Genomic DNA, 14,713 nt, shown 5'->3' with positions numbered 1-14,713 from the left:
ATAGAGCTGTTTGGAGCAGTTTGTGAACAGTGTTTTCTGTTGGAGATGGTAAGTGCCTTTGGGGTGGACTTTGGGCTTTTTCACTTTGTAAACCTATAACGTGAACAAAAACATATATAACACAATAAAGGAAAGGGGAAAAGCCAAAAAGCATAATATGAGCACTTTAAGAGATCCATTAAAAAAATTCAATATAACATTATGAACAGTCGACATAACGTTTAGCCTAACCATTGCTACCATGATCATTACTGATGTGGCAAATGCAAATTTAACCTTCACTAAAATGGTGAAATAACTGAAACCATTAGTGTATCATCATTGGACCACCTGATAGCTAGCAATGTTTGAACGATGCCGAGCATGTTCCTGTAATGATAATGTTAACATTCAACTTACCTCCAAGTGTTTCTTCAGTTGAAGTAGATGTTAGCGCCATTAACAATGCTTGCACTTTTGGTTTGCACAACTTGCACACAACATACACATTATTATTTTCCACTGTCTTTAAATCGAAGTTGTGGTGATATTGCCAACTAGTAAGCGCATTTTTCCCAACTGAAACGGGTCTGTCTTTCGACGTCGACAGCTCCTCCATCTTGAGTTTTGATTTGAACCTTTTTCTTGTCAAAAAACTACACTGGCAATTGGATGATAGTGACATCTAGTGGACAAACGCATGAACTGTTTGTCAAATTAAAACAGGCTATCATAAAAAAAGTTGTATTGTTTGCATCATGATAAAATGTAATCAGGTAATCCTCAACAATGTAACTGTAATCTGATTACACAATTTTTTATTGTAATCTGGGTTGATTATAGTTACTTGATTTTTGTAATCTGATTACGTAATCCAGATTACATGTAATCCGTTACTACTCAACCCTGGTTATTCGTTAGGGTACCAGATCGCCCAGGAAACCATTTCATACACGGAAATACAGTAAATGCTGTTATCTTTAAATTTTCTTTTTTTCTGACTAATGTAGCTCAGCGTAAATTCTGTCAGGGAGACTTCTTATATGTTGTCTCTATTCTCTTTAACTGATCAGCTGGGCAGTGGGTGTTTCGGTTCTGTATACCAATTAGAATCGGGCACTTATGTTCTATCCAATCACAGCATGACTACCTTGTTTTAAATATCTTCTCTCTCCCGCTTCTGTCAGTTGTATTTTCAGACGAGAGTGCGACCCGCCTCCTCCCCTTCTACCTCCAGGCATTGTCGACGGTGTATCGGTCTTCTCCCGGCTGACGGCCCATTTTTAGTCTCGGATTTTCTCACCACCACCACCAGTGTCTAGATTCCATTGGGGGATGTATTTGGTTTTCCTAAACATTAGTTGTATAGATCCCCTTTACAATAGAGTCTAATCTCCAAATAATTATGTTTGTACTTGTTTGGTTAATTGTTAGTAATAAATGTTTGCATATCTGCAACGAAGTCTCTCCTGATTGAAATGAGAATTGAATATGGAGAATATACCAACCATTGAGGTATTAACAGTTTACAACTTACTGGAGTTGCTGCTATGTTCATTTGTTTTGTTTTTTTACGCTTTAATATACAAATATTTACAGCAGAGAAAGCCAAATCTGTTGCTGTCACAGTTAACATGAAAGGCAAACCCCTGGTGAACCTCAAGCAGGAGACAAGCATGTAGCCCGCCAGCATGTTTGTCACGCTTAGCCTCGCTTTTCTGTGTGAAAAACATAATAACTTATGTGAGTTCAGATTCTGGTTCATGGTCGGATGCTGTCCTTTTACAGTAATTAACCATATACAGTATATTTAGCACTGTATGTGAGCTAACACTATACAATAATAAAGCTTTAACATAGCCTAGTGCCTAGTGTCAGTATTAGGTCCTAAAAACTGTACTGGTGGTGTCTTTAAAACAAGCTGCTGAGGGCTGAGATACAGGTTTTACCATAACAGAACTTACAAGGGTTTCATCCTGAACGTCTCTCTGCCACAGCATGCCCATTAGGCTTCATGATGCAGTGTGCAGTAATTGGTATTTTTGAGCCTCATGCTGGGCTGGAGACTGTCTGATATCAGAGCTGCAGAGAGCACATGACAAAACCTGTACAGTGAGCAACATCACTCAGATAAACACCTCTGAGGATGAACCAACTCCAATGCTTTACTGACAAGATTCAATTTTACGTTTTGTTGGGAGAGATTTGGTTTGGTTTTTGTTCCACATCCTGCTATGATGTACTCCCCTTCAACCTCTCTGTATATCGTAAGCATGACGCTACAATCCCTCCCCCAGGATGATGGCTGTTGCATATCCCATATAGCGAGCATACTCAATAGGATGACCTTAACACAGCTAAAGGGAAGTTAATAAATTAATATATTTAAAAATAATACTCTGTGTCATCAAAATTGGCAGTTTTTTTTTTTACAAATGGCAAGAGGGTGGTTGCCCCTTTGATGTGGTAATAAGCTGTTTTGATTTCTGTGTGTCAAGCATGTTTAATGGTGAGAGGCATTCCCAACAGCCACTACTTCAAAATCAATTAAAACTCTTTTGCTAACAGCCCTGCCTGGTTCAGAAGGAGAAAATTAATTCTCCCACCCCTCCGCCTCACTCTCAAACATACACTCGCAGTCATAAGACTGTGGTCCAAGAAGAATGTAGATATGATAGACTGGGGAAGCAAGAGTAGGCTAACTCCTGGATTCAGATAGCTCACTACAACGTTATCTTCACGTGCATGTGTGCTGCTCATTATAACTGGCTTGCAGTAAAGCATATAGGCCTATACAGAGGATTTTGGGCCAACTTGACCAATAGAGGCTTTAGCAGATATATTGTTTTTTCTTATTCATAAGCATATTTGCAACAGTTAGAATTGATTTCATGTACAGTAAGTTTGTTGTATCTAAAGGGGGGGAAAGCACATTTGCAGAGTTGACCTCTGACAAAACCAAAAGGGAAAAGTGATTTTTAATTATAAAAAGGCTTAATCCACTTTGATTGTTTTGAATCACGGTGCAGCTAATGCTTATCAGCCATGCAATCCAAGTCAACTCTATCAACAACAATCTAATTAAGTATTTCCCTGAACTTCCTGTAGTATTTACAAGTCCTTCAACTAATATCCCCTGGAACATTTAATATACCAGAATTAATATCATATGACTCCACATGACTTGTTGACTCCATATATCCTATTGATTTTAAATGATGTCTTTTTCGCTAAGGAAAGTCCCATTACAGTAAAACAACTTTATACTGTAATTCATTTTTTTCAATAGCTTTCGGTGCTTAAGGTTGAACCTAAAAAATAAATACGGACTCACAACAAGTATTTCTTGCTTCATGATGAGGATGTCTAGACTTGCAAAATGTTATGTTTCATACTGTAGGATGGAGGGTCCTGTGTTCATAGTAAGATGGGATTGGATGATTTAAAAACTAAGATTAGAGTGTGCATGCATGATTGTCTGCAGGTCCACACATAAAGGCTGTTATGAAGGACATGAAAAGCCCACATGAATGTTGTTGAGATGAAAAAGGAGAGCAGGCTCAAAGGCATGTTAGGGACAGTGTTTTGCATGGGACTGCTAGCATGAGATAGCATTTGCATCAGAGGCTGTGTTTTTAGGTAGCAGGTGTATGTGTGGTGAGTGTGTGTGTGTGTGTGTGTGTGTGTGTGTGTGTGTGTGTGTGTGTGTGTGTGTGTGTGTGTGTGTGCGCGCCCACACTGATGAATATGCAAGTGTGTTTGTTTAAGAAAGTAAAGTGCATGACTCAGACTGAGGTAGGCAGTCAGCTCATGTTTCTTCCATTTGGCAGGCAGCAGAGATAAGATCGGACTGACCTAATCATTTACTGTAAGAAGCCCTGGGCTTTGCTAAACAACACACACAACCGGCTGAGAAATCTTTATCTCTTAACTCTCATGTCCAATTATCAGTGCACAGATTGCCTTGATCTAAATATGATGATCAGAAATATGATCTTCGTAAATTGCGTTACCTGATCATCTGTACTCAATTTCATTTTCCGTGGTAGCGCTCAGGTAAAACAAGCATAAAAAAAGTAGATAGATAGTGTTAGAATATATTTTGTGAAAGTGTTAAGAAAAGGTTTTAGAGTTCATGAGGCTGACCTCAGTGCCTCTGTTTCCCTGGGTTATGAGAGGCCATCTAGTTTTACAGTGATTAGACATTTAAAGGAAGGGTGAGAAAGATCCTCTCATATCAGGGGAGGGAACGAGGCAAACAATGGTCAGCACTATGCAAGCGCGGGATTTGTGACACTGTATGGAAATGACCTGGCTCTCATGAAAACTCCTTAAAGTTTGCTGGAGATTAAAAACACAGGTGTTTAAAATCCAACAATAGCGGCTTGCTTCTTCTGAGCTGAGAATTGGAAGTCAAGGTCATGTTTTTATACAGTGTTACAAATTAGTTAGGAGCCGGCTGGAGCCAGAAGATCTGGACCGGATCCAAACTGATGAGGGCACCACCAGGGATGGGACAGAAATGGATAAATAGACAGTATTTTAACTTAGCAGCACCTGATGCCAGGGGAAACTCTGTCAGTTCGTTAGGAGATAGAGACTCTGCCTTTGTGTATCAGATCCATGTACATGTACTTGTATTCTGCAATATCTTTCACTAAACTTGTTATTAATTTTAACTGGACGAATCCTGGTCTTGATTTGATTCCTGAGTTTTATTTCTCTGATCTACCAGTAAACGAACACAAATAGTGACCAAAGAATTGGAGTCAGATTAAGTCTGGCCTTTTTAGGGCCAGACCCGTCAAATCGGTCACATTTTAGCTTAAAATCCTACAATAGATAGATAGATAGATAGATAGATAGATAGATAGATAGATATATTGTAAAATGTAGATTTTACTACATTGCCATAAGCTCTTACAGGACCTTATCTGAGTCACTTGCTGTCCACCAAATGTATTGTGTGACTTATTGTGTGTCATTGCCACCAATACCTCAATGTCACCTTTAACAGGATTTAATACTTGTGTCCGTTACACTGTGGCATTATCAGTTGTCCCATCTCAGATTTCACTGCTAGTGATGATGTCACATAGTTTTCTCAGAATTGTTGCAGAGACACAACCAAACAAGTTCATGGCTTTGTAATTTTGGTATTTTTTTCAGATTTTCAGAGGTTTAGGAGCTTGCTCAAGGACGAGAGGACAGAAGTATTTGCAGATTAGGGTAACATTGCTCCTTGCTGGCAACCATAGGGTTACATATTATGTTGTGGTGTTTGAATACAACTTAAGTCAATTCCCTAACTTGTGTTGTATGGAATAGTTTTAGTTTTTGGGAAACACGATTATTTGCTTTCTTACTGAGAATAGAGTGAAGAGATTGACACCCCAGTCTTGTCAGTACGCTAATGTATGTAGCTGCTGCCAGCAGGTAGTTAGCGTAGCATGAAGATTGGAAGCAGGGGAAAACATCCAGCTCAGCAAAGTTTACAAATTAACACATTTCATCATGGCTTGCATCCCAGTGTATGTTGGGATAGGCTCCATCCACCTGGCAACAGTAATAGACAAGTGGAGAAAAGAAAAACTGACCTGCTAGCACACTGGATGTAATGTCCATTTCACTCATTATGTTTTCTATGAAATTATTGCTACTGAATGTCCCTGCTGTCAAATAAAACCCATCCTTTATTACTGTATGCCACATTCAGACACAAACACCATGTCTGACATGGGTTTGACCCATTTACTAATTACTAAACTCCTCTTGGGTTAATGACATCAGTCTAATGGCCACTGGTGTTTACTGTAATATACATCACTGCTAAATTACAGAAGCATACCAGACCTAAATCTGCAAAACAGATATAAAAAAATACAAAAAATATTTTTCAGCAGCAGGGTTGTGAACCCAGGTCGGATATTAAATGTTGTGTGGTTGTGTTGTGTTGGTCTGAGGGGGAGTAACAGACATGTCCCTGCATAAACCTGAGATCTTCTGTTTTAAATGCCGTGATTAAACTCACAACTACCCTATAATTGCTGCAGACTTTACTGTCACTCTAGTCTATATAGCTGACATTCCACTTCCGGGATTGCTCCGATGCCGCAGGAAATTCCGCCGGATACATGTATTTTTGCCGATGTACGTTTCCTTTCGCTTTCTTTGAATGGAATTTTAAACTCCGGTGGATTTATGAGGACTATGGTTGACTGCTCCTCAGATCTCTGCATGATAAATTGAGACAGCTAACTAGACTATCTGTCCAATATGAGTTTTCTCTCACACGACTATCTTACTGCCGCCCATGACGATTGTGATTGGTTTAAAGAAATGGCAATAAACCAGAGCACGTTTTGCAGTAAGATGAATCTGTACTCTACAATCAACTACGGTTATGTTATATTCCTCAGTTTATAAATTAAATTAATTAAATTATGAAGTGAAACAATGTAAAAGTGAAGGCTATAGGTGAACACAAGTAAACATCAGCACTCAGCATGGTACATACTATCATATATCTATTACTGTAATTAATAGAATGTCACATGCAGTGCCCCTCTTTTGTTACCAGCTTGGATAATGCTGTGATCCAGTAATCTGGTGGTGTATTACAACTGTGCCTTCAAAAGCCTTTTCTGCCCACATTCTTCCTCTTCCAGCCATGAGTCATGTCAGTTTTACATGGGTGTGTGGTGAGAATTAGAGTTACCTTGTTCTGCATACACAAAGCAAAAGCTCCAGTAAGTGTGACCATGAAAAGTAAATGATGTTTTTCAGCCTGGAGTTGATAGATAGCATCTGCTTTGTTGTTGTTGCCCAACAGCAAAAAAGGACAAGCCTGTACCTGCGAGGGATGATAATGAAATGTGTGCCTGTTGTGTAATGGGGTTTGTGTTTTGGGGCGTAAAGTCGAACAATCTTCACAGTGTGTCTAAGCTCACCTTGATGCCCTTGTCGTCATGAGCTATTCGCTAAGTATAAATAGTGTATTTGTGTATGTATGTGTGCTTGCGTGCATGCGTGTGTGTGTGCGCGTCTGATTGTGCGTGCGTGCGTGCGTGCGTGTGTGTGTGCGCGAGTGTGTCTTACTCTGTCTCGTGCATTACAAATAAATGATGTATGACAATCAGCTGTGTTTGCACGTTGGGCAACACCCACATAATCAAGATGAGAAAGAAAGACAGAGAGAAGACGGGAAATAATATTAATAAAAAATAAATTAATAACACAAATACATGAACCTTACTAAAAGTATTTTTAATGAAGATCCCAGATAATTAGTTCTGCCTCATGCAGTGAATGAACAAGTACACACAGCTGTCCTTCTTCATGACACAGGAGGATTGTACACCGCTGCCAAAAAAACAAGTCATGTATCTTGCTCAGTTATTCAGTGTGGCCTGGTAGCTCTGCTGCTGACACTGTCTGTATATTAACACCTGGAGTAACACAGTGTAATAATACCTATAGTAAGCCCACCTAGGCTGGGTGTTTATTTTTGCTCAAATGTTCAAGTGCTTGTTCACTTCATTAAAAACCTTTAATTGTCACATTCAGCTATAGAGTAATCGTTTGCAATTAAATAAATATAGGATATTTCTTGCAACCATCTGTCAGCTTATGATTGTAAAAATTACATGTGGTGCTCGGTCCTTGTCTCAGCGTCAGCTCTGCTGTAATTTGAAAACAAAGGAGATTTCATTTTAATGTTGTTACAACCACCTGCAAAGGTAGAAGGAAAAGAGTGGACGCTTTTACTCAAGTGTAGTAATTACTGAAAAACCTGTGTTATTTAACACAGCATAGGTTTGGTGTGCGGACTGTAAGTTTGGATTTGGATTGGGTTTTTTTAAACAGCTTGTGACACTTGATTTATAACATAAAGGCACAATTACATCTCTGACTGCACCAGCCTCAGCTGTATATAATCAAAGGTTATCTGACAATGCAGTGTGTAATCTTCCGAGCCAATGTGAAGTGTGGCGTGAGAAATTGGAGTGTATTACTGTGGAGTGACTCAGCTCACATTAAATCCTAGATAGAAGAGTGGCACTCTTGAATCTGGTTGGTCCCAGCTGGAGTGTTGCCTTCTGCCTGCTGTCTGTCAGTCTGCTGACTGTCAAAACCCACAGTATATGCAATATGTCAGGTTGGTACCTGCAACTTTACACTAGATACGCTCATGGCCCTCTAACAGAGGCATAATAGCCTGCCGCATGTGTATAGATTAGGAGAAATGTTAGGATTGTCAATGTGTCTATACTTTTTGATGGATTGTGAAGTAGTTTTGCAGTTGTTCTCCCCATAAGCAATGCCCAATCTCTTTTACCTTATAACCCCACTTTTACTGTTTAATTCAGATGAACCACATATTGCAACATGACTTTTGTTAATAACATGTTTTACTTTATCTGTTTTCTGTTTATCTTTACCCATCTGGATTATTTCTCCATTCCTTTCTGCCTTGCTCTTTCACTCATCTTTAGGGAAGCCTCTTAGAATAAGTATGACCAGAAGGAATTTTAAAAGTTTGCTTTTTGACTCCATCAGAACAAAGAGCTCTTGTTTACTTATTTATAATTATTTCTTATTTGTTTCAGAAATCATTTGTGTAACAGTCAGGCTCCTTGTATCCTCTGTGAGTTTACAGTTGGGCTTCATTAACAAAGTGGGTTCCCATCTGATTCCATGTTTGTGTGGTTTCACATGTACGTTTCACATGTCATCTGGAGTGACACTGGCATCTGTATGTGCACGTTTGTATTAATGTTTGCATCTGAATGTGTATTTGCTTTTGAATGTGTGTGAATTGGCTCTACACATTGTGTAAAACTAACACATAACTGTGAAACTTGAGAAAAATGCACAGATAGACAGTAATAATCCATATACTTTTGGGACTTACTATGACAATGTGCGTATGATAAAATCAGTGAACAAATCTCTCTCAATTCAATTCAGTTCAATTCAATTCAATTCAATTCAAATGGGCTTTATTGGCATGAAAGTTTCAATATCAATGTTGCCAAAGCATGTCTCTGCGTGTGTGTGTGTGTGTGTGTGTGTGTGTGTGTGTGTGTGTGTGTGTGTGTGTGTGTGTGTGTGCGTGTGTGTGTGTGTGTGTGTGTGTGTGGCCTGTGAATGAATATTTTATTTTGAAAGGTCTTTCAGCTCTTTGAAATCTGAGAGTCAACTTGTTAAAATAAATATTCCTTGTTTCATTGAATGTGTTAAATTGTAGGAAAATGTGCATCTGTGTCTCAAACTCACATGTCAAACAGTGATCAAATATTCTGTTTTCTTTTGGTTGCCATGATTTTTTGTCTTTACTCTGGTTAGTGTTTGGAGAGCAATGTTGCTGTGAAACTGGTCAGTGTGTCTGAGAGGGGGCAGTTAGCCTCAGTACCATCTCTCTCTCTCTCTCTCTCTCTCTCTCTCTCCACATTGAGCCTCACTCTGCTATCCTATGTAACCTTGCTGACACCAGCACATCAAATGCTGTAAGGGTATTATATATTATTATTATAAATATTAAGATTAAAAAAGAAACAGTGCTGAAAAATTACGAAAGATACTGGTTAAAAGAAGAAGATGGCTGTAGCTATCAACACATTATTTAGGTGATAGACCCTGTTATGAAGTGCACACAATGCACTCTACTCTGTTTCCATGGAGACCTTTGTGATCCCCAGCACCCACTATACTTGCAAACATTCCTTTAAGCATTTTTTCTCTCAGCACACATACTTGTAGATAGTTGCCAAAACTGGTGCGAGGGGTCAAAGGTGATCTCATCTTCAGTGCTAACATGATGCTTGGCTCAAACAATGCTACCACCGCTTTTTAACTGCCTGCCTGTGCAAACTGTGCCATCACTCGTCCATGCAATAAGGAGTCTGTGGAGAACTGAGCTAAATTTAGGTGCAGCAATATGTAGACCAGGTGTAATGCACATGGCCTACCTAGCCAGCTCTGTATTAATTCAGCGGCAGTGGACCTGGATAGACCTTTTGGAGAAGCTGAACCAACAGCCCACATGCTTCATACCAGTGTCTAATCCCATTCTGGCTTACTTTTTGTTTGCAGCAATGTCTGCTAAAGCCTTTGTTTTTTATCTATATAAACATGCTAAAAGCCTCTCTCTTTTCTGTTCATACTATGACACAGTTTACGACAGAAGGAGGAAGAAAGAGTCTCTTTTTTTTCATTAACAGTTTGGTTAACTGTTATTTAGATGTGAGGTTTCGGTTTATTAAGGTGTTGTATTCTGTAAACATCTTTCCTAGTGCCTCAGAGCTCAGACCAATTTCACCAGTTGTTCAGGAAGTTTTATCTGAGTTGAAATCCATGAGCACAGCAAAGGTAAAACAAATATTTTTACTGCTTCCAATTTTTTTTTATTTTTGTTTACTTAATTTAGAGCTTTTTAGATTTTATATTTCTCTATCTCTCTCTATATATATCCTTTCCAGAAAGCAATGCTCTTTCACAACTTCCCACCAAAGCAGTATTAGCTCATTATGCTATTTTCTGTTTCCCTGCAAACTCCCATTCACCCTGTCTATTTTGAGATCCTACTAATATTACAGCACAAAGTCGTGCCAATCAATAGACCTCAGCTTATGTCAAAGTAATGCTTGGTTTAGCTACTTATGATCTTAATCAAAGAGCGATGTAATTTGCAACTTGCAGTCTCTGAAGGGTGAATAGTAATGTGTTGGGGGGGGGTTTGTTCTGATATAGTTCCCAAGCAGAGTGGCACCTCATTATGCTGATTGCCAGTTGTGTGTATGGCGGTGTGGTAAGGGAAAATAAGAGGGTTTGAGCGATAGGCCTATGCCATTTCTGTCTATGAGACACAGACGGCTGGCTGAATTATGCATGAGAAGGTGACTTTTGTGATCAGCATAGGACAAGTAAACACCATAAATGAAAAATCGAGTATTGGAAAATGGATTTGTTTATTTTTCCTTTGAAAACCCCTATCACTGTGCACTTCAATATGCAGTATAATATGATTTGTCCCATAATGATTCATGTAAGCCTTAAAAAGTGGTCGAACTTTACCCTGCAAAATAAAAAGCTGAGAAAATTGGTAGCTTTATAGGCTTAATTATCCTCCACTTCGCTTAACCTATTCAAACATCAACGTCCTGGCCTAGAATTTAAATTAAGAAATGCAAATGTGGCCTCTCCCACAGTGGACAGTGTCCCACCCAGTCAGGGCGTGGTCTTCGATAGGGGGGTGGGGGCAGACAGCACGCTGTTAAGTTTTCAAACTGCACAGGCAAACAAAAGTGATTTGCCAAGCAGGAAGCCGGGAAATAACCTTGGAAGAAGAAACGCGTTGGGCTGATTGTGTCTGGGACCAGATCACAGCATTTGTCAGACAGATTATAATTAAGCAGTAGTGTTTGAACTCATGAGTTAAGCGTCTTGTTTTATACGCTTGTCTTTGCGCATTTTAGTGCTATGAATTAGGATACACTGGCTCAGGTGTATTGGTGGTACAATTGAGATCCCAGTGTTTGGAGTTAAAGTCATTGATTAATCTGATTTATTGTGTCAGAGCACAAAGCCTTGTCTGCTTCATCTAGAGCGCCCGCCCATTGGGCTTTCTCCGGAGCGATAGTGGGAGATTGATTATAGTCTCCGGGATTTGCCGTGGAGCCAGAGCCTGCTTGGACTGCGATTTGCTCTCCCATCAGTGAAAGAGAGGAGAATCCTAGCAAGGACCTATTTCGGCCGGACTCCACACCGACAGCACTCTCAGATCCCCTGTACACATTTAGCCTGCTGTCTGTAATCTGGTTTTTATAATACGCGCAAGTCACGCTGGACTTTCGTCTTTTACCGAGGAGGCTGCGAGTGTGAATTGCCTCCGCAGTCTCGGATGCGTAGCTAGTAAAGGGGGAGTGGGTTGGGTCGCCTAGACGCCTGGCATACACACACGTCGTCAGCGATAAAAAGCAAGATAGGTGAGGGTGAAGGCGAGGGGAAGAAATACCCGACGCTTTTTTAATCAGGAGGACACCGAAGAGGTGAGTCGGACACTGACAAACCGCCGGACTCACCGGCTGTGGATCTGACTCTCAAGACAGGCACCGACCGCTTTTGTCGCCCGGGATTCGTACTTCTTTCTCATTCATGACCAGCGGTTAACCACACTGTCAAGCCCGACCAGACACCCCCTCCTCCTCTGAAGGGAATATTACAAGTGAATCTGCGGGGCAACACACAATGGCAACCGATGCGCTCCTTCTAGCCTGTGCGCTGCTTGGTAAGTAATCTAAAGAAGCTTTCAGCTTTCATCTGTGCCGTGAATTTTCCCTTTCTGTTAAGATTAAGGAGGCACACCTGTATGACACATGTAGCCCACATTTTAGTCATGATGATTCAGGTAGAAGTAGGCTACATCGATAATCACTGCAATAATGACAGGTGTGTGTGTGTGGGTGGTGAACTAGGTTAATGTGTGTGTGTGGTGAACTAGGTTAATGTGATATTTGGACTTCCAGTCACAGATTAACCCTATACAGTCTGACCTCCTGTGTTTATGAGCTCATCATATGGGCAACCTGCTATTGTCTTTAGTTAACCCCCACACACATACATATAGTAGCCTACACATACATACACATACACACACACACACACACCTGGATCACACATCACTAACACCCGAGGCAATGAAGTCATCCGGGGGTGTGAAGACACAGTATCAGCTTTGTTGTACAGTAAGTCATCTCTCTGGGTAAAGCCACTGTTCAGTTCTTTCTCACACATTTGTAACTTACCTGCAATTCATTGGATTTCACAGACAAATGTGAGTTGAATCATATACAGCCGATGACTCAGTGACACATACAAACACTCATACAGGCATGATTGCTGACACACTCATACACACAGTACATCCTGCCTGTGAACTGTCCCAAACAAACACCAGATGGCTTTTCTGTTCCTGGATGGGGAGGCCTGTCAGCGCTGCTGGGGGACAGAGGAGGGGGGCGGGAGTGGGAGTGGAAGTCAGCCCCGCTGGAGGCCCCCATTTGGCCAAGAGGATTACCAGTCTGTGCCTTGCCTCACGTCTCCTTTCAGCGTACCAGAAGTCACTTTCACTGGGATTCGGGGCTGCAAATGACTTTTCCAAATGAAAATGTGAGATGCATTGTTCCGTGTACAGCAGAGAAGACCGCACATAGTCACAATACAGATCTAATCTACGATGTAGGCTGGATAACGGAGGGTTTTCATATTACATAATATCATATGGTTATTAAACGGTAAGCAGTTTAAGGTGGTAAAGAACATTTCAGGTGTTATGAAAGAGAGGTTTTACGTGATGTCTCAGTGTTGGCACAAACCACAAGAGGACTCGGGATACTTTCTAAAATGCTGTTATGTTCCCAGCATTATTGGAGATATTAGGCTGGCAATTCTCCTACATGTGATATGCTGCAAATAAATCCTCCCAGAGCTAAATAATTTGTTGATTGACAGAAAATAAATTGGCAACAATTTGGATAATCTTTTTTTTTTTTTTTTTTTTTTTGTTATTTTGGAAGCAAACATGACAATTGTCTGGTTCTAGCTTCTGAAATCAAGTCTTTTATGATAGTCGGTGTACTATCTTTGGGGCCGGACTGTTAGTCAGACAAAACAATACATTTGAAGACGTAACATTGGGCTCGGGGACCTTGTGGGTGTAACACACACAGCTTTTCAGCAAAATAGTTTTTTGCCTTCAGACTTTTGGTGTGTTAAGATGATCTTAACATACACAGGTTGAAGGCAAAAGGCTGATCTGGTCTCACTAAAGGATACAACTATGCTCCAGTAATGCAACATTGGTGCTAGTGTATAAATATGTATGTGTGGCAATATATTGCCATATCAGTTGTTCATCCCTTTCATAGTGTGCATGTACAGGCATCTTTTAAATGAGTTGTGCTTGTGTCTGTCTTTTGTGTGTGATCAGATGTCTGATTGTGCCTCATGTGTCAGCTGGCACATGTGTTTGCACTTGCATTTTGTTTGGAAAGAAGAATAAAATAAAGTTGGATGACAGCTGTGTTAAACGGAGGCTGTATCAGTCATTGTTAAACCCAGACTTGCCACTTATATCAGGGTTATATCTGCTGCTGAGTTTTCAAACAGGTGCGAGAGGGTTGTGCGCAGTGCACGTGCTTATTTGTGGCATCAGGGTATATGATATAAAGCATATAAAAAGAGTTGCCTGAAGGAACAAATGTTTAGCTTTACAAACCGGATGTCTTCCTTTCCCCCCGCAGAGAGTGAGAAAGATGTCATGCTTTTTGTGTGGTGTAACAGTGTGCTTATTTTGGGGTGTTCTTCTGTTTGTGCAAGAGTGTGTTTGAAACGGGGAGCCAACCTAAAGTACCCAAGCAGCCCAGTTTATATAACTAAATTTAAATGTAATATGTGTGAGACTGGCTGGTGTGTAATGCCTGAGTAGTTTCCATTTACTGGGCTGACAGGAGAGCAGCCTCCAGTTGCCCAGGTTTAGATGAGCTGCAACTGGTCTTGTTTATAAGCTGGTCTCAGAGCAGCTTCACAGAAGAAAATCTTAAAGCTTATGTCTGATAGGATGCACATTCTGCCACCTGCAGCTATTCACACATTTGTCATGATGTGTGTGTATGTGTATATATATATATATATATATATATATATATATATATATATATATATATATATATAT

At 40.2% G+C, this 14,713-nt stretch overlaps 1 protein-coding gene across 1 annotated transcript in view; it reads left to right on the top strand.

The window, feature by feature from the left end:
- The first annotated feature begins 11,282 nt into the window (after positions 1-11,282).
- igsf3 (immunoglobulin superfamily, member 3) overlaps positions 11,283-14,713 on the top strand; it is a 73,273-nt gene continuing 69,842 nt past the window's right edge. The window contains exon 1 of the mRNA XM_031295941.2: positions 11,283-12,268. Coding sequence (XP_031151801.1) covers positions 12,229-12,268 — 40 coding nt within the window. The 5' untranslated portion in view covers positions 11,283-12,228. The remainder of the gene's footprint in view (positions 12,269-14,713) is intronic.

This window comes from Sander lucioperca, chromosome 8 (genome assembly GCF_008315115.2).
Source record: "Sander lucioperca isolate FBNREF2018 chromosome 8, SLUC_FBN_1.2, whole genome shotgun sequence".
Taxonomy (NCBI): Eukaryota; Metazoa; Chordata; class Actinopteri; order Perciformes; family Percidae; genus Sander; species Sander lucioperca.
The sequence above is the reverse complement of the archived record's forward strand: the minus strand, read 5'-3'. Positions and strand labels throughout refer to the sequence as shown.